The sequence below is a fragment of the Myotis yumanensis genome, unplaced genomic scaffold (assembly GCF_028538775.1).
Source record: "Myotis yumanensis isolate MYYU_CA2020_CCGP unplaced genomic scaffold, mMyoYum1.0.hap1 SCAF_11, whole genome shotgun sequence".
In the NCBI taxonomy this organism is placed as follows: Eukaryota; Metazoa; Chordata; class Mammalia; order Chiroptera; family Vespertilionidae; genus Myotis; species Myotis yumanensis.
In genome coordinates, this window is record NW_027223762.1 from 18,720,825 (window position 1) to 18,748,052 (window position 27,228).

Below are 27,228 nucleotides of genomic sequence, written 5' to 3' on the forward strand. Positions count from 1 at the left end.
AGCAACAATAAAAACGCAGCCACAGTTCAATTTAAGCAAACACCTAAATGAAAATTGATTTGCTGTATAGAAAACATTAAATTAATATTAAATCCATCAATAGTCTCTTTTTTTAAAAGCATTCGGAGTAGAATTCCTTTACTTAACAAGCTTCTCTCTCAACTATTCCAGAAAATGTTTTTTTCACAGATTTGATAGCACAGGTACCAAGTGTTCCATAAATAATGAGTACCATGCAAAACCAGATTCTAGTTTCCTTTAAAAGCTGAACGAAGTAAGTTTTAATCCGCTACATCTGAAATGCTAAGCAGCCACAAATGATTTGGATAAACGGACTTCCTCTGCCCCCTGCTGTATTCTAGGTAAATGACAAGACTTCCCAATTTAGCCTCAGGAGAAAGTCAAAATTGGCCCATACTACTAGCATCCTTTTCTAGCATATAAAGACTATGTGACTCACCGTTGCATCTCAGCATGTAGCATACATAGCTGGAATACAGCAGGTGTCTAAGTGCCGAATGAGTGGACATACAGGGACGTACACATTCTTATTTATAGTGGATGGTCAGGGACTTTGGCTACAGTATGAAGATATAAGACAACTGGGGAAAGTTGAAGGCTTATTGGATATTTGATATTGAGTAATATTTTATTCTTTTAGAAGTGATGAGTATTGTAGTTGCTAAAAATAAGTCCTGATGGTTTATGGATACATACTGCGGTATTTATAATTGAAATGAGGTATCTGAGATTTCCCTAAAAATAATTAAATTGGGGGTGGGGAGAGACATGTGGGAGTATATAAATGAAACCAGATTGGCTATGTGCTGATAACTATTTGAGTGATGGGTACATGCCAGATCATTACATGGTTCTCTCTCCTTTTATATTTGAAAAATCTTCATAATCATGTCTTTAAATATCTTAAGGACGTTTTCATTAAGTCCTGATTTAATCTGTGCCTGGCACTACACTTCCTTAATCAAGAGAAACACAGTCGGTAGGTGCGCACACAATGACACCAAAAACAGCCCAGAGGTAGGATCCTGACCTTTTACACAGACATGGCAGTAAGCACAGGAAAGGTCTTGACAGCTCATACCTAATAGTTACCTGCAAGGTGGACAGGAAAAAATTCACTTCTTAATGTTTTTAAATGCATTATTACAGGCGATTTTCACCTTCCGTATGAACAGAATCTTGTTTTCTCCATCTTCTGGTGCTTTTCCTAACACAGCCAAGACGGCTTTCACCTTGTGTTAGGGACATCACTCATCTGTATCTGAAACTTCGTATGGATTCTCAGTTTCCCAGCCATCTCACAGTACTGTGGTGAGTATAAAAGTGCTGATGTATGTGGGGGTGCTTTACTGTGCCAGGCAAAGGCTGTGATCCCCACTCCTAACCCTTTTTATACATACCTTTGGGTAATTTTGATCTGGTCAACTGCTAACTTGAGTTCTGATGAGCCCTAAGACATGAAACTACAAGAGCATAGTAGTTGTATTACACTGAAATATGTCAAGAATAGATCAATTCCTGTCTAAACTCCAGCAAACTGCAAATCTAAAGCAGACACTCCTAGATCTGGTACATGACTTCGGTAGAGGCAGTGGCAACTCTGTCCTACTTGGGAAAGCCCTAATTTAGCTTGGTTTGCCCAGGGGCCAACTGCCAAGTCCTCCCCATGACAGAGGCTCTAGGTGCACTCTAAGCGACAGTCATCTGAGCAGCAAACCGGGCCTCCCGGGAAGGTAGAGACCAGGAGCACGGCTGCCAGCTCTCCAAACAGGTTTTCATCACCACCCCACATCTAGGACACATGGAAAAACACACAGGCGCACAGGCCAATGCTGGTCGGTGTGGGGATTCGGGCCCTGAATGAAACTGCTGAAACCTAAAAGTGTCTCCAACTGACACCAGCTACCGATGCTAGCAGATAAGCAGCTAGTCAAAAAGCCAATTCCCTAGTTAAAAGACTGAACTGCTTAAAGTGACTTTCTGAAAGGCCATTTTGAACTTACATAGTGGACCACTAACAGCAACATCACAGTGTTCGCTGGCATATTTTTAATAGGTTCTTAACCAAGGCCTAAGCTTATTTTTAATCCCATAATGATGAAATAATGTAATTAACACCAACAGCACTCACACTACAAGGGTAAAGTCCCTCCCCTGTCCAATCTGGAAGTAAAATAAGTGAAGTAAGTCCAGCTCAGGGTTCTTTGAAAATGTAACCCTCAAAATGAAATACTGATTTTTGATTCTACAAAGACGATATTCACTGAAGCAACTAGCTATCTTCATGAGAAATGTGTAAGGCATGCTTATAACAGGGTCACAAATGAACTGCCTCTTCCACAAAAGTAAATTGTCATTTTTTTAAATATATTTTTTATTGATTTCAGAGAGGGAGAGGACACAGAAACATCGATGAGAATCACTGACCAACCGGGAATCGAAATGTGACCTCCTAGTTCATAGGTCCACATGCAACCACTGAGCCACGCTGGCTGGGCCAAATTATTTGCCTTAACTAGGAAGATAAATCACTTGTCCTAAATTATTTTTTTTAATCCTCATCCAAGAATATTTTTCCATTGATTTTTAGAGATAGAAGGAAGGGGTAGTGAGAGAGAGAGAAACATCAATGTAAGATGCATTGTTTGGTTGCCTCCCGCACGCACCCTGAACCAGGGCCAAGGACCAAGCCCACAACCAAGGTATGTGCCCTTGACTGGAATTGAACTTGGGACCCTTCAGTCCTCAGGCCGATGCTCTATCCACTGAGCTAAACCAGCTAGGGCCTAAACTATTTTTGTAAAAACCCACCTTGTAATATAGATTACTAAAAAAAAATTGTATCACAGAAAATGTACTACACTGAAGTTATTTCAGTCAACAGTTTATCTTTAACCTCTTTTATTGCTTCTTGCTTAAAAATGTTCAGAATCTTCCAGCTGAAACCAGTGTGTTCTTGGAATTCTTTATAGAAGTAATCTTCTCTGGAGAAAGCACACTCCTTCCAATACTAAAAAATCCAATGGTCTAGATTTCACAGCCCTTTAGTTTAGGAAAGAGTAAGCTATGTGTCTTTAATTTCAGAAGAATTGTTATTATACAACAAACTTTTTATTTTTTTCATTCATAAAAACAGTCCACAGCATTCATAAAACAGGGTAGTCGAAGAAATAAAAAGAGACACTTTTCAGGTGGATTCTTTATGTTTAAGAACAGATGAGTTGGTAGCAATTTAATACAGATGGAAACAAATACAATCCATAGAAAAACAGGAGTTGAAAGGGGGAGGAAATACCAACCAAGATAAACTTAGAGTTTTCAGGCATGCAATTCAATATCTGAATTTTCTTCACTTAAAAACCAAAGTAGGTGCTTTAACAGGTGTCCTAAAAGAAAGCTACAAAAATATTGCAAATGTTAACCTTACATGTATCACACACAAAAAATTAATAAATCCTGAGCTACACCCAGGCTAATCACAAGTTCTCCCTATCCAAAACAGACACAGAAAAATAACTTTTTACAAGCTTAGCTTAAAGGTACAATACCTTAGAGCTCTCACTTGGGTGTTTCCTGCTCATGCTCTTTTCAATATAAACAAATGTGGTATATGTAATGGAATACATACTTGAAGAATTCCTTAAAGAAAGAATCACAAGTTTCATTTTATATATACAACAAATTTTTAATTATGTACTGAAAATAAATTACAGGAAATAACTTTAAAATGCAACAGAGAACAAAGTCACAATAAACATTCCCATTGGATTCCCTTGGGGGGTGAGATTGCAGTGCTCAAGGAAGATAAATATCACAAATATATCAAAAACTTCAAATAGTTTATGCATTCACACACCGACGTGAGCCACAAACATTCCTTCACAGGGACTGTACTTATTAGCCTACCACAGGACGAGATTTTGCCATAAACTACAAAACTTTTAATACAAAATTGTTATTTATATATTTATAATTCATATACATGCCCTACCTGTGAGTTTAGAAAATAAAAGCTACACACTGTACAGACACTCTTAACTCATAGCTGTAGGCAACATTTTTGGATGGAATTTCTCCCCCAATAAAATTAACGGCATATTTTATGTACATGAAGGCTAAACTGCATAATGACAGTTCAGATTCCCAGATATGCATCTCCTTTTAGGGCAGGTTTATAAATTTCAAAAGGCAAGACAAATGTACACCTCAGAATCACTTTCTTAGCTACAAGAGTTGTCATGTAATTTCTGTGAAGTTTCTGATACATGCAATTATGTAATACTGGTATTGAAGGCAGTAAAGCAATATATACTTTTAATGTAGTGGCTCAATAAAGGCTTCATTGTCATTCCAATCTGATTCTTTATACAGTGATTCATAGCTTCTCTAAAAATTAAAATTCAATGGGACACTGTTAGAGAGACTCTAAATAGATTTCTTAAAATATTTCCCTGAAATATCCTTTTACATAAAACAAATTTCACTAACATTAGCTTAAGTAAAAAGGAAAAGAAAGATTTAAAAACATGGCACAAATGTGCATGATAAACTAATGCTCCTCAGCCAATTTCCATGCCGTAGGAGCCATGAACAGAATGCTTAAAACCAACCAACAATTTTCACACTCTGTGGCAGCCATCTGTGAAGCCAGTTGTACTAAACTACTTCTACAGTTGATTGTAAACTTTGGTTTATTTGTATTTGAGTTCTCATTGTACAGCAAGCATGAACAAGAGGGAGAGTGGAGTCCATGAGGAGATGAACTGTCAGTCTGTCTTTAACCGGGCATGATGAGACACCTGGTCAGTCAGGCCTGCTTTGATAGAGTTTGTTACAGACTGTCTTATGTTTTCCTCCATCAAATTATCACCCAGGGGCTTCAATACCTGTGGTATGAGAAATGTGCAAAACAAATAAAAACATGAGGTAAAAAAGGAGTTACACATAAAAATAGATATAAAAATTCAATTCAAAGCAATGAAGAAAATAATCAGGAATGTGGAAAATAAAAAGATGCTTCTCCCAAAAAAAAGTTATGATGCTATAAATAATGCAGTTAGACATTTTTTAATGCAACAAAAATCACTTTCCTCTTATTCAAACCATTTACAATTCCTATGAGATGGATGTGCAATTCCATACCCTATTTGCAGCATCAAATCTGGTATGTACACAGCATTTATGCAGACCGGCCCAGACGGTCCTGCTTATTGTCCTACATGTATAAGTGTGAACACTTCAGATAGAGAAAAGAGTTTAAAATACTGTCTAATTTTTCTTCTTGTTATTGTTGGATGGCAGTCTCTGTCGCTGTGCTGATGAAAGAGCACGATGAACCATTCGGCTTCTAGTAACTTCAAACAGTTTGGAAAACACCTAAAACATGGAGTGATTTGTTAGGAGAATCACTGAGAGTGCCTGCAAGTTAGAGTTTAAGACTACAGGAATTTGAGACTTTGTAGGTTTCTCACCTTCCTGGGACTCCTCTGAAGCAACAGAAAAGAGAAATGCAAAATAAAATTTAGACAAGTTTTGTTGACACAGCACAGACCTTCTCTGACTAGTGATCCCCTTACCTCAACTACACTGAAAATAATTTCACCCACTTGAGATTCTTCCATTGAACTGTTTTGTAATAATGGCACCTCTAAAACCTTAAGAATCAATGCTGTATAGGAGATGACTGGTTTTCAAAAGAAGACATTGTACAATTATTAAAATTCTTGTTGCAGAACATTAGTAATGGTCCAAAATTTTCAAGTGGATAACACTTTTTAAAAAAGTGAAGTCGTAATAGCTTTTAATCCATCTTCTATTAGAAGGTATCAAAGCAATGTGAAGAGCCAGACTTTTAAGACAAAAATTTAAATTTAACAAATATCCAAACATAAGCTTCCAAATCAGACCTGAATAAAAATGAGCATTTCTCTAAAGAATAAATTCAAAATCCAAATTAATATAGTGGGTCACATTATAAAATAACATTACAAGAAAAGTCACCACCCAATCAACTTTCTTTAAAAAAATGGTTTACTTCTTCAGTCTTTGCATTTAAAGCCAAAACCAACGTGGACCTGCATATTCTACATCTTCAATTAAGCCCAATACTTCATGGGCCCAGAAAAGATACCTGAAAATGCCCTATTTTACTGTCCATCAGTAATAACTGTAGCTTTCATTCTGGTCCTCGACATGATGCTAAAGTATTTCATGATGATCACTTTAATGACAACATCCTTAAATGCAATTTTCTGTTCATAGGAAATTCTAACACACAGTTGGCCAATATATAACATGGCTTGCCTTAGTAGAAATATGTCAGGTCCGACTTTGATTTCTGGGTGAAGTAAAGATTATGATTAATAGTTGGTTCTCTGTAGTGCTTTGCTTTGTTCATCAGTATTTCCTTGGTACAGAGGTGAAACAAAGGTTTTTTTGGTGTAAGAAATCACTATTGGATTGTTCCTTGTAGTATATCAGCAAATCACCACTATCTTCATGAGAGACAACGAAGACCTGAATGCCACCTAATATTTTCCCTGGAATATATGCATGCATTGGTTCTTGCCAATATTAGTAAGAAACTTCTTTTGCTTTCCTAAAGTACTGAACTTCCAAACTTCTTTTCCTTACCTTCATAACTCTTTCACCGATTACATTTCCTCTTCTCAAAGAAAGAAATCCTTAAAGACTTGCCCTGCCCACTGTCTGGCAGTTAGGCCTATGATTAAGAATCTGTCCAAAGGATATTACAGATTTAAGCCAACCAAAGCACTCTGAAAGTACGACTTTAAAGAAAAAAAACTCTCTCCCATTCACACTTTATATTCAGATTCTACATCCAAAGAAAACAGAAAAATCCTTTTGACATTTTGCATATAAAAGAAAAGCAGGTGCGCAAATATTGTGTGGGAGCAGGGGGAGTCACAGGGATGAGATTAGTCACTGAAAACCAAAAGACAGATACCAACCTGTTCCCACAGTGTTTCAGCAAGCTGATCAATCATTGTTCCAATTTCTCTGAACTCCCCAGAGTATTTAACATATGCCCAAGTACAAAGAGATGTCAGTGCCAAACCCATGACCAGGTTACACAAGACGGCTATAGAGTTTAGACCGATGAAGCCAGTCAGTCCTGAGATTATATACATAGCAAACATGACTGCAAACAGGGTGGCAGGTGTACGAGCAGCATAGAAGATATTTTTGCCATCGTTGTGCTTTATGAAATTTGCATAGGTTTCTTCAATTTCAGCTTCAAGCTGGTCCTGATAACGACGGCAGAAATCATCTCCACCCATTTTTTTAATTGAACGAAACTGTTTAATCGCCACTTCCTTGAGATCCAGATGTTTTCGTTCCAGATCTGAAGGTGCGATGTAAGGCTTGTCTCCACCACATACCTGTACAGACACAATTACAGTACGAAGGTTACATGCTAGAAATAATTCACACTTGAAAGTTCCCTACTCTTAGTGTTGTCTCAAAAAGTCAGACCACCTACATGGTTCAATTTTAAACTTCTTCATTATGTCTCACACATAACCATAACCTACTTATTTATAACCTATATGTTTAACTGACTCGGGCAAAATAAATTTTCCAAATATAACTAATACAAGTAAAGACAAAAATAATTACATTGAAATTTGAACTTGACTTCACTTGACCCACCAATACACCATAAGAGTACAAAAGACTACTGGCAAGGGAGTGAGAAAAAGATAATAAATTAAAAAGGTACTTTAATGTTCAAATTAGTAAGCTTAGCATAGAAATTGCTAGTGGCCTTAAGCTAGTGTTAATTACATTAGAAGCTATTAATTAACAGCACTATGAATCATGCGTCATAAAATATTCCAGATGGTTTGTGTAATCACTTACTACCCATCTCTTGCACTCTATGTGAATTATTTTGTTAGTTTATTTCCAGCAGAATTAGATAATAGAGAATTAGGAAATGATGTAAAATAACACTGTATAAAGAGTACAATTTACTTCAATTATTTTTTTTATTTTTTTCCCCTCCCTCCTCCCGCGCTCCCCACTTCAATTATTTTACATAATAAAAATCTATCTCACTCTTTTAAAATTTTAGTTACAAATTTAAATTTAAATTTTAGTTACAAACCTGTTCCATATTTCTGCAATAAATCTCTCTTGCTCCTGCTACTGCAGCAAGATTATTAGCTTCAGCTGTTGCCTAAAACAATAAAATGTGCCAATTTTATACAAAAAAAAAACTGATGACTCTATAAATTCTGATCAACACAGTAAGTTATATACAATAAAGAAGTCTAAAAATGAACCAGAGAAAATATTACCAACTTCCGGTTTTCCTTTTCAATGAAACACTAGTATAAAGAATACAGTAACACTCTTTCTGGCTTCTATAGAACTGTCTGCCTAATTTTATTTTGCTTAGGTTTGTTAAAATGGGTTTATAGAAAATACCACATAGTAGTATGCTCAGGAAATTATAGGCAATTAGATAGACACAAACCTAAAATGCATCAAGTCTCCAGATGTAAAGAATCAAGTATTACCCAATATGGTTCTCTCTCTCATAATCAATATTACACAAGGGATATTTTTAAATGCACAAAACAGCTTATTGGGTGATTTTTATGAGAAAATATTATTTAGTCCACCATAAAGTGGAAAAATTGCCTGAGACAGCATTAGAAGTAACTCTAAATTATTAATACAAAAAGAAAATAAGACTTATTTCAAACAACATTCACTGTCAAAGATGCAGAGGAAAGGAGAAGTGTGGTCCAGAGGCCCATTTTAAGCTAGCTTCTGAAACAGAAATGTTCCTACACTTTCTGAGCAACTAAAGGGAAGGTATTGAGGATTCTTATTTCTGGTGACCTATCTGTGTGCAAGGTCTGCAATCTGTAGTTACCAAAAACTTCAGGACCCATGACAAGTACTGATTTAAATATCTGATATTTATATGCATGCAAAGAAGCACCACCCCATTTACAGCATTTACTAGTATCTCTAAAGCAAAGATTTTTTTTCTCTTTCACAAATACATACAAATACATACACACTACCTGAAGCATGGACTTTGGATGTGGAAGTTCCTCTCCTTGATAAATTTTAATGTAAGCCTAAAAATATAGAAGACTTGTTATACTGACAGGTTATGCAATTTAGCTCTACAATCCAAAAGAAAGAAAAATCATAATATAAATATAAAAACAATCCACACTATTAAAAGGAAAGCCTAGACTTTAAAAATCATCCAGTCTCATTCCAACAAAATTAACCCTATGCTCAACATTATTAAATATATATTTTTTTAGTTGATTTCAGAGAGGGAGAGGAATAGAGAAATAGAAACATCAATGATGAGAGAAAATTACTGATAGGCTGCCTCCTGCACGCCCCCTACTGGGGATGTGCCCTTGGCCAGAATCAAACCTGGTAACTGAAAAGTCAGCAGACCAACGCTCTATCCACTGAGCCACACCAGCTAGGGCTCAACATTATTAAATGCCTATGTTGCTAAATAATATCCTAGAGAAATGTTTCTAAATATAATTCCAACGTGCATAAAAGTTATTTCTCATATTCCAAAGTTATATATAAAACGCCATCCACTTTATTAAAAGAAACACATAATTCTCCACTACCAATGTTTCAACTAAATATGTTAGAAAACATTATAATTCAGTATTTTACTTTGACCAGCTTAAATTCTCTCTCAGTTTAAGAAAAAAGAATTATGTACTTGTGGTTTAAGAGTAAGAAGGCAAGATGAGAGTTTTTAGTAAGTCCAGATAGGAATCTTTCATCTCAACTTTCTATTGACTAAATTAAGTCATAACTAAACAAAGATAGTATGTATAAAATGACCAAAAATATACTTAGTTAACTGTGTTTTCCCTTCCACTTACCCATAACTACTATGAATAAATAAAGGTCTTGCTTTGTCTATCAAGCTATAAAATTTTGAAAAGAACAGAGGAAAAAAATACTGCAAATAATTTACTTGCACTCAGAAACCAGTTCTGATACTTTCAGCGGCTCTTATCAGGACCTCAGAACTCTGAGAGAAGGCTTTTGTAAGCGCTCAAGATGGAGAATTATGCTCCCAATCCCTATTGTCATTCACAAATGACAGTGGTATTACAATACAGTGAATGGTTCTTCTCTCCATATCAGAGCTGGAGAACAAGTAGGATAGTTCTGTAAACAAAATCACTGTCCAGAAGATACAAGGTGTCTGCTAGAATGTTAAATAACCTTAAATGATGATATACCAAATTCAAGGCAGATATTATACTTTTGCTTTAAAATAAATTTCTTATACATATGTCAGCTACATTTCTAACGTAAGCAAAGTCATTTAATGGGAGAGTTTTCCTACCTTAAAATATTCTACAAGATCCCTGCAAGTGACTTTAGATCCACTTATCTCTTTTTCCACCAAATTCTCAGGGGCAAGCAGCAATGGCACCAGATTTCGAAGCTCTCGTTTAAAGTCTTCATCAATGTCTAGTGGACGTGAAATCAGTCAATATATTAGTCCAGAAAAGCTAAGAACTACCCATTGGTAAGAGCTCATAAAGTTCTATTTCATGAAATAAGAGTTCACAGTATCTATTACTTAAGTAGATTAACTTTAAACTCATCCAAACATGTCATATCCTAGAAAAAAATTTAGCACCCCCAACACTTCCCCTCACACCCCAAGAATTCTTTCAGTCAAATAATAAAGTGTGGACTACACAAACAAATCCCACATTAAGTATTAACTAAACCAGTGGTCGGCAAACTGCGGCTCACGAGCCACATGCGGCTCTTTGGCCCCTTGAGTGTGGCTCTTCCTAAGCCTTAGGAGTACCCTAATTAAGTTAATAACAATGTACCTACCTATATAGTTTAAGTTTAAAAAATTTGGCTCTCAAAAGAAATTTCAATCGTTGTACTGTTGATATTTGGCTCTGTTGACTAATGAGTTTGCCAACCACTGAACTAAACTATCCCTTTCAGAAAGCAAATAATTCAAAAATTTGTATTAATTGTTAAGATTTTTCCCAGCCATACTGTAAAAGTTTCATCAATCTTTAAGCCTTTTTCCATCATTCTCAAAATAATCCAAAAACATAATGAAGTTATACTACCATCCCTGAAAAGGAGAGACTTAAATCTGGTTGCATCAATAGAATACACTGGTAAAGCTTTATAGCAGAAAGCAACCAGATGAAATACTGAAATGTTCTCAGCCTTCAGAACTTTTAGGACATCAGTGCTGAGCAACAGACCACATTATAAAATGTTAATCAGTATGATAGCTGTTTGCAAAAAAAAAAAAAACAATGGAAAACTAGAAAGACCACATAGAGCATTATAATCACATCATTAACAATGCATCAAAATATCCTCCAGTATCAAACACAAAATTTAAGGAATCATGTATTTTTTAAAACTTTCAGCCCCTAAAAAATAAGTTCTGATTTTAGCAAGAATGGGAATTCCCACCTTTCAATCTCCCATCAAAACTAGGATTAGTTGCAACTTTAAGACCAGGATGTGGTAAAAGGAAGCAACCAAGATTTGAGAAACAATTGTGAATGTGCTTCCTTACATTCTGTAGCTCTTCATGCTGATTTTGCTTTACCTGAGGGCAGAAGGAGACAGAATGAAGGTGCAAATAGGAGCAAAAAACTTTTTAAAGAAAACACACACATACTCAATGCATGCACACTTAACTCAGATACTATTCCAGATAGGTGTTTGACAACAGAAAATTTTACTAAAGATCCATTTCTGACCACTTTGGTAAGACCCCACTTTGTCTTAAACCAGAAAAGATTGTTTTTCCCCCCTATGTTAGCTGCCAAGGACATAAAAAAATAATAATAATTAATCATAATATCTAACACCAGAATAACAAATCATGGTTGAGATTTATAAACCAGGTAATAAATTAAGAATCTGCCTTTAAAGTACTTACAATGGCAAAGAGAAAAACAAAGTATTAATCTGCCTACAAATAAAAGGGTCAAATAATAGCTAAAGTGAACCACTCCAGCACAGTCCAAAAAACCTTAGAAATTTGTTAGGATTTCAGCTCTTAGTCCCAATGATTATTTACGATTAATACTAGTTATCAATGTCTGGGGAAGAGAGATTGCTCTGTATTTCCTGGAAGAAAATCTTAACTTTAGATTTTTAATAACTACTTATCCCAATATAACTTCTCAAAAATCATTCTAAAAAACATACCAAAATACACCATTCATAATCAACAAAACCTGGAAATTACCTAAATCACTATCAAAAGTAGAACTGAAAAATCATTGTTTATTCATACAATGGAATACTGCAGAGCAATGAGAATAAATGAATAAGTTACATGCAACAGTATGGGTTAATCTCAGAAACATAATAATGGACAAAAGAAGCTATTCACAAATACATAGTGTATATGATTCCCTTCGTAAAAAGTATAAAAACAAAGCCAGTTAGAGGTCAGGATACTAGTAGAGGGTTTGTGGCTGGAGGAAGGGTGGGTGTCAGTGGATGGAGGTGGGTGATTCAGGATGCCAATAACATGGTGGCTATGTTTAATCTGTACAAATTCATCAAGCTGCACACTGATGATTTTAAGCACTTTTCTATGTTACTTCAGTAAGACACTAAAAATCCTTCTTGGCTTTGAAGTACATAATTCTGAGTTTAGGTAGTATGCCTCATGTGCTGTGTGTTAATTTCTTCTGAACAAACCAGAGAAAATTCTTGATGACTAAAATGATCTCCAACAGTAGGGTCTAAAAACAAAAATGCCTTTCAAATAATCCAAGATTGAGGAGCTGGTTTTAATCTCATTTTAAAAATAAGACAACTATATTGTACCCAAAGTTTATTAATACGGTTGAGAAACTAAATGTGTCATCACATAGGCAAAGAAAATTGTATTAATCAAAACAGAACCCTCTCCCTTATGAATAAAGGGACCTTTATGTATCTTTTGTGTATGTGAGTGGATGAGTAGTATCTGACATAAGGGTTTCCCCAATAATGCCATGGAGAGTACCTTTAGGAATAAAGGATCATGTTGGCGAGGTTATTTTCCAGGAATGCCTTGGTGTGGCATCTGCATGGGCCAGGAGACTGGATGTTTGGGTTGTAGTCCAGTTATCAATAATTAGTTGAAGTGATCAAAAGCAAGTCACTTTTCTGGGTTCTAGTTTTGTATTTTTTTTTTTTAAAGAAGACTGAACTAGATGATATTTAAGATCCCTTTCTAGCTCCATACGCTGTCATTCTATGAGACAGTATTCCTTGGAGAGATGGCCTCACATCATCTGTGCTCAGTGCATGCACATTACATTATCCAGTCTATTCCAAATGATCAGAAGATCAGCTGGGCCAGAGAGGAATATGCATGCAATCTAAGTAGGTAAGTAAGTCATTGTCCTCTTTTCACCAATTATGTGTGGAGTCATCTGGGCTAACTGGGATACTCAATTTATTCCAAGGATACCTAGAGATTGGTAGTCTAAGCAGCAGTCCAGGCAGCCCACTCCTTCACCTCGCTTGGCACTTACACTCTCCTAAGAAGTGGAGCTTACCTGCAATCTCTTTTCAAGGAATTGTTTTCCACCTTCCAAACCATATGAATGTTCATAAGGGTAACTCCAATCTCGAATCAAAAACATTAATGTCTATACACAGGGGGAAAAAGAAATCATTTTTACAAAATCTTACCAAAAAAGCCACTATTTTAACAATTGAAGCCAAATAAGGCCCTAAACCAGTGATGGCGAACCTTTGAGCTCGGTGTGTCAGCATTTTGAAAAACCCTAACTTAACTGGTGCCGTGTCACATATAAAAATTTTTTGATATTTGCAACCATAGTAAAACAAAGACATATATTTTTGATATTTATTTTATATATTTAAATACCATTTAACAAAGAAAAATCAACCAAAAAAATGAGTTCGCGTGTCACCTCTGACTCGCGTGTCATAGGTTTGCCATCACTGCCCTAAACAATCCTTATAAAAAAATTGTAGTATTAAATAGTTTAATACTGCTCAAAGTTATATCAAGGACCTGCCTAAACTAACACTCCCAGACCATATACCACCAAGCAATTGCCTCCATTTGAGAACTTCGCTATGTTCAAAGAGCTACCACAAGCAATAATGCAGGTTTTTTAAAATTAACTCCCCACCCAAAATGTGACAACCAAAAATGTCTCCAGACACTGGCAAATATCCCATTAGTGGTAAAAATACCCCAACTCAGAAAAAAATGAAACAGGACCAATTGAGTGTATTTCATCCATATGCACAAAATGAGCCTATAACGTGCCCAAGTATTTCATAAAAGTGATCACTTGAGCCAGACAAGACTGAGGTAGAATTGTTTTTAATAAATCTCTGTCATGAAAGGGCTCCACAGAAGCAAGCAAAGCAAATACTTCTAAAATAACTCCACCTAGATTAACTCTGACAATATTCTGTACCTATCATTTAAAAAACATGGGGATAAAAGAGCAGAAGGGAGGAGAAATATAATTCTCTATGAAACCAAAATAAAAAACAGGATTACCCTCAACTTGCAATACACCACACCAAAGAAGCCTATACTAGCCAAGACCGGTTTGGCTCAGTGGATAGAGCGTCTGCCTGCGGACTCAAGGGTCCCGGGTTCGATTCCGGTCAAGGGCATGTACCTGGGTTGCGGGCACATCCCCGGTGGGAGATGTGCAGGAGGCAGCTGATCGATGTTTCTAACTCTCTATCTCTCTCCCTTCCTCTCTGTAAAAAATCAATAAAATATATTAAAAAAAAAAAAAAAAGAAGCCTATACTATTTTGTAGTAGTTTATCATGTTAAAAGAAATTTAAGTGACTGTCTTAAGTTTTAGAATTAAATAACATCAAATTAAGAATCTATAGTCATTTGTTCTATTTCCTACTAGTATTTGGTTAGCCTACAATAAGTTGGTGATAATATTAACATAAATTAATATCAATTCTGCTGAATCTATTGCTAAAAATGAGTTTGTTGTAATGACCTGTTTTCAGTTACAAAATAAGATGACTTGATAGCTGTCCATAGGTAACTTTTAAAAAATGATAAAATATTTATTTACCTGAAATGGTTTCTGGTAGATTTCTTCCATTGCAAGCCTGCCATACTCTGTAAATAACTATTAAATTAAGTTATTTTAAATAATGCCTCCAAAGAGATTGAAAGAAGACATCTGTAAAACTGTTTTACAACAAACCACTAGATGTCAGATATCATTTGAAAGCCAAGCATTTAATTTTCTAACAGACTGGGTGGGTATATATTAAAATTTAATTAATAAAAAGTTTAATGAATAAGAAGTCATACATCAGTTTAAAATCATGCAGTATTAAATCTTCTTACAATGATATAGGCTTTTAGGGGTAAAGTCACAATAAAGTAGGAATTAATTTTTCAATACGTGGACATACATTAAGTCTTACGTACTTGCAAGTGCTGAAGATCATCTTCTTGAATGTTCTGAGACAAATTATATACCTATTAAAACAAAATTGTTTTTACTGGTACTTTATTTTGAATACCCAGCTGTGTATAGCTTTACTTATGGAAATAAAAGCTACTTTATACCTCGGTACAAATGAATCACTTAGCCACTCACTATCTTAATCCGTGGCACATGAAAAGGATATTCTCTTTTTTCCTAATTGTCAGGATAAAACATTCAGAGGAAAACAGTGTTAGTAAACTATAAAAATCACGAATACATGCATATGGGGCCTAAAAAGTGGCAGACTTTTAAAAAGGTATATTAAGTAGTAAGTTTCTATTTTCCTTCTCAAGGTTACTTTAATGTTATTACTAAACAGTTTTTTTTAAGTAAAGATTATTTCCAAAATTATTTTTTCTAAGTCAATGAATGTGAGGGGTATAGTTTTACAAAAATAAATTCCTCCCTGATACTAGTACAATCATAGTATATAGCTGATAGTTACTTGGTGGGTTTCTCAACTACCATCGATTCAAATATGGTTCTCTTTTTACATAAGTAAACTCATCAGACTAAATAATTTAACATGAAAATTTCAACAGCCTGTGCTAACTGAAAAAAAAAAAAATTAATAACAGTAGGTGGCACTCTCGCCCTTTCTGAAATGTTTAGGAAGCTTTCATAGACCAGAGCTGATGACGGAAGGTCTAAGTACTCTCAAGGAAGGAAAATTGGAGAAAAGATCCACTAGGTCCAGTCCTTCTGGCTCAGGTCTTCATAAGGTGACCTAGGCCACCACAGGAGAAAAATGGATGTCCACAGACGTCACTCTGCTAAGAAATAACGTTGTCTAAGAAAATAGGGTTGCTCCAAAGACAGAATAATTTGTTCTAACAGCAAATGAGTGATAATCTAGCTGAATCACTTGGAAGTCAAGAATATAAACAGCCAATATAGGTCAGCAAAATTAAAATAATATTCTCAGCTGACTAACTCCAAACAGATTACTTAAAAAAATAACTAATGACTGAAGTAATTAAACTCTAGATTTAAACTTAAAACCAAGAAAATAAATAAATAAACAAACAAACATAAAACCAAAAGCATGACCAACCTATTTTTACCACACGGGCCTTAGCTTTTAGATAAGAGGTCCAGATCCTTGTCTGAGCCAAGTTGCAAATAGCAATGAGAGACAGGATTTGTTCATTTAGATCATTAGTACTTAACATACTGTGTTGCACTTAATAGATGCTCAATAATTATTTGTTGAAAGTATAAATGAAAGGAGGATCAATTTGTCATTCATCTATCAGCCAGACAGCTTATGTAAGGAAGGTGAGAAATCTAGCCTCAAAGACCAGGAGGAAAGCAATAATAAAATATAACTTTAACCTTCCTGGTTATTAATAGCTTACAAAGCACTTTCTTATGCATTACCTCATTTAGATCTCATATCTGACTGCACACAACCACCACATGTGAGATAGGCAAGATGGGGAAAATACTCATTTCATAGGTAAGAAAGTGGATGAGTGACCATAAATGATTATCCAAAACCAAGCCTTCTACTACCATAAAATTGAATAAACAAACAAGAGAAAACCATGGTACAAGTTTTAGGACAGAGAACTCCACCCCACATTATATTTTAAGGCAGTGGTTCTCAACCCTGGCTGCACATTAGAATCACCTGGGAATCTTTTTAAAATCCTGATTTCTGGGCCTCATCCTCCGGAAATTCTGTTTCTTTATTATGGGGTGGGGCCACAACATTAGTAACAAAGAAACAGAATTTCCGGAGGATGAGGCCCAGAAATCAGGATTTTAAAAAGATTCCCAAATGAATCTAATGTGCAGCCAAGGTTGAGAACCACTGTTTTAAAGCAAGCCACAATGCCAGCTAATCTGAAGGGCTATACTGTGATAATATAAACACAAAGATGTGGCTTCTGCTTTCCTAAAGGGATTAGCAGTTCTGCCACCTTGCAAGATTAGAGAAAAAGAGGGTGAACAAAATAGACAAAGGAGACTGAGGATCCCCAATAGTATCATTTAGTTGATAGTGACAGATATCCCAAGCCCTATAATAAACAGAAGCCAGGCTGAAAAGTACTCCTCTTTTATCTCATAATATCCAAAACTTCCTTCCACTCAGACAGCTAGATACTTCAAATTGAGGAAGAATGGAAATGGGAACTTCAAGACTGGTCATATGTTCCAGATATTACTGGAAAGCAAAACAAAAATCCCAAGAGACTGTGACAGCATCACCTATAACAGCCGTGGGCAAACTACGGCCCGTTTGAAATGAATAAAACTAAAAAAAAAAAAAAAAAAAACCGTACCCTTTTATGTAATGATGTTTACTTTGAATTTATATTAGTTCACACAAACACTCCATCCATGCTTTTTTTTCTGGCCCTCCAGTCCAGTTTAAGAACCCATTGTGGCCCTCGAGTCAAAAAGTTTGCCCACCCCTGACCTATAACCTACCACTGAGAAGAAACATTTCTTATGTCAGGAGTACATATCTGGCAGCCATATGACTGAATCCAACTAAGGATAACATGCAATAATAACTTTTCCTTTAAAAAAAAAGGCATTAGATACTATGAAGAAAAACCAAAGGAATTGGCTATTTATTGGTTTATTACTTTCTTGGCAAGCACTCAAAGTATACAATTTTATACTGTGAGCCAGAACAGCAAGCATGAAATGTAAATAGCTCTAACTTTAACACTTTTTTCTCCGATCAAAAGGCATTTTGAGGAAGAGGAAAGGTATTAGGCTGATCTGAACCAATCATACCACAGCATCTCGTGTCTCACCTGGACTGAGCTAGTCATAGTGCTCAGAGCAAACACTGTTGCACAGTCTTTGATTGTTGACTGGCTATCGAAGGCACCCTGAGTATCCATTAGCAGCACAGCCACCTAGAAATTTAAAAGTTTAAAATACTAAGTAAAATATTCACCAATAGTGACTAAAAAAAATCTATCTATATATATATATATATAAAAGCCTAAGTGACCGTTATGACCCAACGACCAGAATGACAGAACAACCAGCCAACCACTATGACACGTGCTGACCACCAGGGGGCAGACGCTCACGCTCAATGCAGGAGCTGCCCCCTGGTGATCAGTGCACTCCCACAAGGGGAGCACCACTCAGCCAAAAGCTTGGCTCACAGCTGGTGAGCGCAGCTGCGGTGGCAGGAGCCTCTCCCAACTCAGCGGCAGCACTACCGAGCAGTGGTAGTAGGCACAGCGGGCCAGGATGAGTGCAAGCAGCATGGTGCCCGGCTTGGGTTCCTCCCTAGCTGCCAGCCACTTGGTGCATTGCTACATCCTCCAAGGAGTCCCGGATTGCAAGAGGGCGCAGGCCAGGCAGAGGGACCCCCTTTCCCCCACCTCCACCTCCACCTCCACCCCCTGCCTGTGCACAAATCCATGCATCAGGCCTCTAGTCAAATATAAAATAATAAATGCTAAAATCAGTAATTAGGACAAGAAAAGTACTCTAAGTTAACTATCTCACAGATTTTGACATAATAATCCATATACAGGGTGGGGCAAAAGTAGGTTTGCAGTTGAGAGTACACAAAACAGTTTATTCTTTTATTATTATTTATTAATTCTTGTATTACCTTCCATATGAACAGCTGTAAACCTATTTTTGCCCAACACTGTAAGTTAAAGTTATCAGACATTAATAGTTCTGTATTGTTTTAACTTTTAATATTAGAAAATAGCTCAAAAAAGAATACAGGAGAAAACACAGTAAGTATAAATATTTTACTTTTGTTCCATCAGGTCTGTCAATCACAAACACTTCATTCCAGACTTGTATGCCTGTTGTTTCTCTTTCACAACCACCTCGCCATGTAAAGCCAGTCAATGGTTCGTTGTTTCCACCAATCCAACTTTGATGATCCTGTTAAAGTCAAGCATAAACGTAAATTAAACACAAAAATTAAGAACTAGAAATATAAAAATCACCCACTCTTTATTTTACAGATGAGGAAGGTAAATCCAGTGAGATTAAAATACACTGGAACATTACACAAGCAGTTACAAAAGCAGTCCCAAATCTCATCTGAGGGGGTCCATCAAATATGGTCTCTCTCACACCTAAATCCTCTCTAATCAGCTCACATTTTCACTCTCTATGCTTCGAGATAAGTGGAGTCACAACACTTTTCCCCATTTTGGAAAGTTTTCTTATCCTATATAATAAAAGCCTAATATGCTAAGTGTCGAACCGTTTGACCATTCAACCAGTTGGTATGACGCATACTGACCACCAGTGGGCAGACGCTCTGACTGGTAGATTAGCTTGCTGCTGGGGTCCAGCCGATAGGGACTGGACAAGACAGGCTGGACACGCCCTGGAGCCCTCCCTCGGTCCCTTCTTGGCCCAGATCATGCACCAGTGGGGTTCCTTGGCCTGGCCTGCGCCCTCTCGCATTAAGGATCCCCTTGGGGGGTGTCAGAGAGCTGGTTTCGGCCCAATCGCCACAGGCCAGGCTGAGGAAGCCCACCAGTGCATGAATCTGTGCACTGGAACTCTAGTGTTTAATAATCATAAAAAATAGCTACCATCTATTTTGACATCAAAGTTCCAGACAGAATGACTGTCAAAAACAGTATATATCTCTTAGAATAACATATACAATGTTTTCACACTAGCTTAATGTTCTCTTTAAAAAAATATGGACTTTAAAAATAACCACAAGACTTGCTTGGAACCTGACTGAAACAATCCAACTGTAAAAGTCTCTTTCAAATCCTAAAAAAAAATCTGAATCCAGAGTGGGTATTATATTAGATGGTATTAAATCAGAACAAAGTTGATTCTTTGCTATGATAATGGTATTATGGTTATGTTATTAATAATAATATTAACAGAGTCCTTTTGTTAAATATGCATGTATTTATACTGGAAGGCTATATCTGCCATTTGCTTAAAAATGTTACAGCAAAAACAAAAAAGAATTGCCTAGCCAGCATGGCTCAGTGGTTGAACATTGACCTATGAACCAGAAGGTCATGGTTCAATTCCTAGTAAGGGCACATTTAAAAAAAAAGAACAAGTGTAACAAACAAAACAGTTGCAAACATAAGAGATATTAATCCAACTATATCAATAATTACTTTAGATATGCATGATCTAAAATAAAGCAATTAAAAAACAGAAACTGTCACTATGGATAAAAAAGACCCAACTATTCATTGTCTACAAAAAAACATACACAGTTTAAATATAAAGACACAGGTAGGTTAAAAGTAAGGAAGTTATACCATGCAACCACTAATCAAACAAAAGCTAGAGTAGCTGTACTAATTTCAGACAGAGCTGACTTCTGAACAAGGAAATTATCAGCATAAAGAGTGGTATCTACACTAATAAAAGACAAAGATGCTAATTGACTATACCTTCACTACACTCATCAGCCAATCAGAAGAGTATGCAAATTAACCCAACAAAGATGGCTGTTAAATTTGCATACTGCAGGCAGATCTTGCTGCGCCGCCCAGACCCCCTCACCCCCCCCAGTGCGGGATCTGGGCCTGCCGTGTGCAGCCCGGGGCGAGGGGGGCAGGCGGCAGCGCGATCCCCAGCCACAGCCCACCCCAGTGTGGGATCCGGGCCTGCCGTGTGCAACCGGGGGAGACGGGGCAGGCACCGCGGGATCGGGCGTGCCATCTGCCACCAGGGGAGCGGCTCTAAGCCAGCAGGTGGTTATCTCCCAAGAGGTCCCAGACTATGAGAGGGCACAGGTTGGGCTGAGAGATACTCCCCCGCCACCCCCCCCCCCGCCACCGCCCCCTGCCAGTGCACAAAAATTTCTAGTTACATATAATAAAAGAGCCAATTCTCTAAGAAAACTTAACAATCCTTAAAGTGTATGTACTTCACAACAAAGCATCAAAATATGTGAGGCAATACTGAACGTTTGAGGAGAAATAGACAAATCTACTGTTATACTTGGAGACTTCAACACCCCTCAATCAGTAACTGACAAATGCAGCAGACAGAAAATCAGTAAGGATATAGCTGAACTGAATAGCACCAGCAATCAAGTGAATCTAACTGGAATTATAAAACATTTCATCCAACAACAGAATACACATTCCTCTGACTCACACAAAACATTCACTCAAATAGACCACATTCTGGGGCAAAAAACAAATTAAAAGGAATAGATTATACAAAGTACACTCTCAGACTACAATGGAATTAAACTAGAAACCAATTAACATCAGGGTGAAAACCCCAAACAATACACTGGCGTCTAAACAACACACTGTGAAATAACATATGGGTCAATAGAAATTTTTAAAACATTTGAACTAAAAGAAAACAAAAATACAACTCATGAAAAAGCAGTGCTTAGAGGAGAATTTATAGCATTGGGTGCACACATTAGGAAAGAAGACAGAACTAAAACTAATCATCTAAATGTCCACCATAGGAAATTAGAAAAGAAAAGCAATATAACCTAAAGCAAACAGAATACAGGTAGAGCAGAAACAAAAAAAACTGAAGAGAAAAAAACAGGGTATCAACAGGGAAAAAAAAAAAAAAAAAATCAATGAAACCAAAATATGTTCCTTTGAAAAGATCAATGAAATTTATTTGAGAGAGAGAAAAGACAAGTTAATAATGTCAGAAATCAAAGAGGAGTTAAAATTATTAATTCATGGACATCAAAATGAAAATAAAGAAATATTAAGAACAACTCTATGCCCACAATTTTGATAGCTTAGTTGGAATGGACCAATTCTTTGAAAGACACAAACTACCAAACTACATATACAAAAATAGGATTATCTGAATAGACCTATATCTACTAAAGAAATTTAATGAATAATTAATAGCCTTCTAAAAAATTAATGAACTAAAGCCCAATTTCACTGGTGAATTCTACTAAACATTTGAAGAAGAAATAACAAACACCATTTCTCTATAAACTCTTCCAGGAAATAGAAGCAGAGGAAACACTTCCTACCTCATTCTATGAGGCCAGCATTATCTTAATACCAAAATTAGCTAGACATTACAAGTAAGAAAAACTAAAGATCAATATATCTCATGAACACAGATACAAAAATACTCAGTAAAACATTAGCAAATTGAATCCAACAATGTATAAAAAGAATTATATATCACAACTACGTCAGATTTATTCAAAAGATGTAAGGCTGATTCAATATTCAAAAAATTAAAAGCATAATCCATCACATCAACAGGATAAAGAAAAATCACATGATCATATCAATAGATGCAAAAGAAAGCATTTGACAGAACCCAACATCTATTCATGATTTAAAAAAACAAAACAGCCCTGACCGGTTTGGCTCAGTGGATAGAGTGTCGGCCTGCAGACTGAAGGGTTCCAGGTTCGATTCCGGTCAAGGGTATGTACCTTGGTTGCAGGCACATCCCCAGTGGGAGGTGTGCAGGAGGCAGCTGATCAATATTTCTCTCTCATCGATGTTTCTAACTCTCTATCCCTCTCCCTTCCTCTCTGTAAAATATCAATAAAATATATTTAAAAAAAACAAAACAAAAAACTCCCAGCAGACTAGGAATAGAGAGGAACACCCTAAACGTGATTTTTTTAAATTTACAAGAAAATCTACAGTTAACATCATACATAGTGTTGAGAACCTAGATGCTTTCATTAGGATGTCCGCTCTTACCACTTGTTCTCAACATTGTACTGGAGGTTCTAGCCAGGAAAATTAGCCAAGAAAGAGAGATAAAAGGTAATCAGATTGGAAAAAAAAAAGTAGAACTATCTCTATGTGCAGATGAAATGATCTTGTATATAAAAGACTCTATAAAGAATCCACTAAAAAACTACTAGAACTAATAAATGAGTTGAGCAAAGTTGCAAGATATAAGATCAATGTACAAAAATCAATTGTATTTCAATAAACTTGCACTGAACAATCTAAAAATGAAATTAAGAAAACTTCCTTTTATAATAGCATCCATAAATAAATAAATTTAAAAACTGATAAAATTTACTCTGCAAATCACAAAACATTTTTTAGAGAAATTAAAGAGCTAAATAAATGGGAAAACAGCCCATTTTCATGGACAGGAACACTTAATATTAAGAGAGCAATACTCAAACTTTCAGCCTCAAACCAATCAACAGAATCCCAGTTAATCTCCCATAGAAATCTGCAAGCCAAATCTAAAATTCATATAAAACTAGAGGCCTGGTGCATGAAAATTCATGCACGTGGGGGGTCCCTTAGCCCAGCCTGCGGCCTCTCACAGTCTGGGACCCTTGGGGGATGCCCACCTGTTAGCTTAGGCCTGCTCCGCAAGAACAGATGATCTAAAAGAAATAATCATATCCTTGGGTAAGGTTTTTTTAAAAAGGTAATGGTCACATAAAAATTCACTGCCGACAGGGCTGAAGAGACTGGGGGACTCCAGCGGCAGGAGCGCCGCACAGCAGGGCTGAGAGGACTGAGCGCCACCATCTTGTAGCTGTGGGCACCGCCATCTTTTGAGAGCATGACAGTCAATTAGCATATTACCTCTTTATTATATAGGATTATTATATAGGATTGCAAGAGACCTACAATAGATAATCTTGAAAAGGAAGACCAAAATAAGAGAACTCTCACTTCCTGATTTGAAAACTTACTACAAAGCAACAGTAATCAAGACAGTCTGGTGCTAGTATTAGAAAAGATATATAGGTCACTGAATCAGAATTGAGAGCCCAGAAATAAATTCACATGTCTATAACCAGCTAATTTTCAACAAGGTTGCCAAGACCAATGGTGAAAGAATAGTCTTCCCAACAAATGGTACTGGGACAACTGGATAGACACATACAAAAAAATGAAACTGAACCCTTACCTCACACCATTTTTATATACAGGTATATAAAAGTATTATGTATAATCAGTGAATACATGTTAAACTATGTTAATACAATTATAGCATTATTCATAAGCCTAAAGATGGAAACCCAAATGTCTATTAAGTAATCAATCTATATATATAAAAAGCTAGTGAATAGAACGCCATAACAACCGGAACGACCAGTCACTATGACGCTCACTGCAGCCAGAGAACCGGCCTGATCTGGGGGTGGGGCCAGCCGGCCGCGGCCCTTCCTCCCGGCCAGCCCCACCCCAATCTGCCCACAACCTGTCCCCCCCACCAGCCCCACCCCGATTGGCCCACAGCCCCTCTCCCCTGGCCGGCCCCTCCCCTGATTGTCCCCCCTAAATGCCCCCCATACCCCAATAGGGGGCGGGGCTGGCTGGCCAACCTCCTGCAGCCCCTCCCCCTAGCCAGCCCCTTCCCCCAGTCGGCCCCACCCCTGATCGCCCCCCCCAGCCCAATAGGAGGCGGGGCCGGCCGGCCAACCACCTGCAGCCTCACCCCCAGCCAGCCCAACCCCCAATGGGCCCCCACCACCCCTGTCAGGGGCAGGGCCCACCAGCCAACCTCCCGCCATCTCCTCCTCCTGACAGGCCCGGCCCCAATCCGCCCCAATTGGGACCGGGCTGGCCAGACCCCACCCATGCACAAATTTGTGCACTGGGTCTCTAGTAGATAAATAAAATCTGTTATATCTATACAATAGAATATTATTATCCTAAAAAGGAATGAAGTACCGATAATGCTACAACATAAATGAGCCTTTAAAGCAGAGGTCCTCAAACTTTTTAAACAGGGGGCCAGTTCACTGTCCCTCAGACATTCCACACATGCGCACTGTGGGCCCGGGATGAGTCAGCTGCTAAGCAGGACAGGCAGCGGCGGCAAAAACACCCGGCGGGCCGGATAAATGTTTTCGGCGGGCCGCATGTAGCCCGCGGGCCGTAGTTTGACGACCCCTGCTTTAAAGTGCCCTGACCAGTGTGGCTCAGTTGGTTGGAGTGTCATCTGTATCGTGGGTTCAATTCTCGGTCAGGGCACATATCTAGGTTGCAGGTTCGATCCCTGGTTGGGGCATATGCAGGAGACATGTGTGTGTATCTCTCTCTCCCTTCCTCCCTCTCTAAATAAATACATGAATAATAACACTGAGTGAAAGAAGGCAGTCACAAAAGACCACATATTGCCCAGCCAGTGTGGTTCAGTGGTTGAGCGTCGACCCATGAACCAGGGGGTCACAGTTCCCCTCCTAGATAGGGCACCTGCCCAGGTAAAGGCTCAATCCCCAGTGTGGGGTGTGCAGGAAGCAACCAATTGATGATTCTCTCTCATCATTGATGTTTCTCTCTCCCTCTCCCTTCCTCCCTCTGAAATCAATAAATAAAAAAAACCTAAAAACAAACATATTAAAAAAAAGAAAAGACCACATATTATATCACTTCCGACCTTCTTTAGCTAGCATGCCATCTTTGTGAGCATATAGGTTAATGAAGTAAATCCAAAACCATTCCATTATTATTTCTCCCCCTTTCATCTCCTAGGAAAACTATAACCCACCATTAAATCAGTACAAGCATGTTATCCTAAAAATCAGACACTGTTTAATGCAATTTTCAATTAAGAGAGATTACTTATATCAGGAATTCTACATGGAAACCTTCTGAATAAAAATTAATAAAAATATTTCAACTTAGAAGCTACTAATTAGGTATGTAACAGCACTCAAGCCCTCATAACTTTCTATGGCTTCAGTGTCTTCCCCAGGAGAGGGGGTAGGAATCCTATTAGCTAGAGACTGCAAATACATGTGTGGGCTGCTATTCCTCCTCTGAACAGCCCCTACTAAGTGATCAGAGATGGAATCACAAATAGCACCTGAGGTGAAACTTATCTGTCATTGCCAGACAAGTGATCTAAGCTTCCTTCCCCTTCTAGCATTTTACTGTCTGTGACCTACTTGAAATCAAATACATTTACAGTGAACAGCTCAGGCACAGATAGAGACAATACACTCAAACTAACTTAAGAGGTTGGAACCTCAAAATACAGAAATTCTTTATCATCTTTAAATGTACAGTGCACTTTTAAAAGGATATGCCACTATTTATACATTCCTCTATTTCAGATGTGAAACTCAGGGGGGAAAAAAACAAGTTTAAGTGGAAAAACTTTAAAATACTATCTCTTTCTCAATTTCCAATATAATAGTATTCTTTAATATGAACTACATTCTGATACTCAGGCATACTTGAATATTCCTGAAGAGACCCCTATAAAAAAAAATTTCCTGAAAAGCAGATGCATACCCAGTTACAGATTTATATAGAACTCAAAAAGATGAGCACCTTGACCAATATTTAGACCAGCAGTCGCCAACCTTTCGGACCTCATGGACCACCAGTGGTCCAAGGACCACCGGTTGGCGACCACTGCTCCAAAGGTTTCCTTAAAGCAGCAGAGCCCAACCTTTCAGACCTCACGGACCACCAGTAGCCCGCAGACCACCGGTTGGTGACCGCTGATTTAGACAATTACATAATTCTGTCAAAGTGATATTTCTAGCATCTTTATGTGGCTTCTAAATGTCAAAATGTCAAATGCCCCCAATAAAGCCTTCCCGCTAAATGATCCATTCCAAATTTCCAGTTCTTTCTTGGTCTCTATCAAACTCCCATTCCCTCAGCCCAACTTGCAACTGTTATAAAAACATTCTGATTCAAATGGGAAAAAACTTTTTTTTTTTTTTTTGCTTTCTTCAGGGAAAAAGTCAGAGTCGGAGGGGTGCAAGAGAA

The 27,228-nt window shown here is 37.4% G+C and overlaps 1 protein-coding gene across 6 annotated transcripts in view; it reads right to left on the reverse strand.

The window, feature by feature from the left end:
* Nucleotides 1-3,205: 3,205 nt before the first annotated feature.
* ATL2 (atlastin GTPase 2) overlaps nt 3,206-27,228 on the reverse strand; it is a 49,642-nt gene continuing 25,619 nt past the window's right edge. For 3 of the 6 annotated variants that reach the window (XM_070429035.1, XM_070429039.1, XM_070429038.1), the window contains exons 3-14: nt 19,316-19,450; nt 18,343-18,447; nt 15,511-15,561; nt 15,146-15,202; nt 13,614-13,706; nt 11,518-11,656; nt 10,403-10,530; nt 9,084-9,140; nt 8,153-8,224; nt 6,993-7,424; nt 5,493-5,507; nt 4,815-5,397 (exon numbers count right to left, since the gene is read on the reverse strand). In XM_070429035.1, the coding sequence (XP_070285136.1) occupies nt 5,290-5,397; nt 5,493-5,507; nt 6,993-7,424; nt 8,153-8,224; nt 9,084-9,140; nt 10,403-10,530; nt 11,518-11,656; nt 13,614-13,706; nt 15,146-15,202; nt 15,511-15,561; nt 18,343-18,447; nt 19,316-19,450 (1,392 nt within the window). In that variant the 3' untranslated portion in view covers nt 4,815-5,289. Of the gene's footprint in view, nt 5,398-5,492; nt 5,508-6,992; nt 7,425-8,152; nt 8,225-9,083; nt 9,141-10,402; nt 10,531-11,517; nt 11,657-13,613; nt 13,707-15,145; nt 15,203-15,510; nt 15,562-18,342; nt 18,448-19,315; nt 19,451-27,228 lie in introns of all 6 variants that reach the window. The other 3 variants (XR_011473152.1, XM_070429036.1, XM_070429037.1) reach the window with 3 other exon arrangements.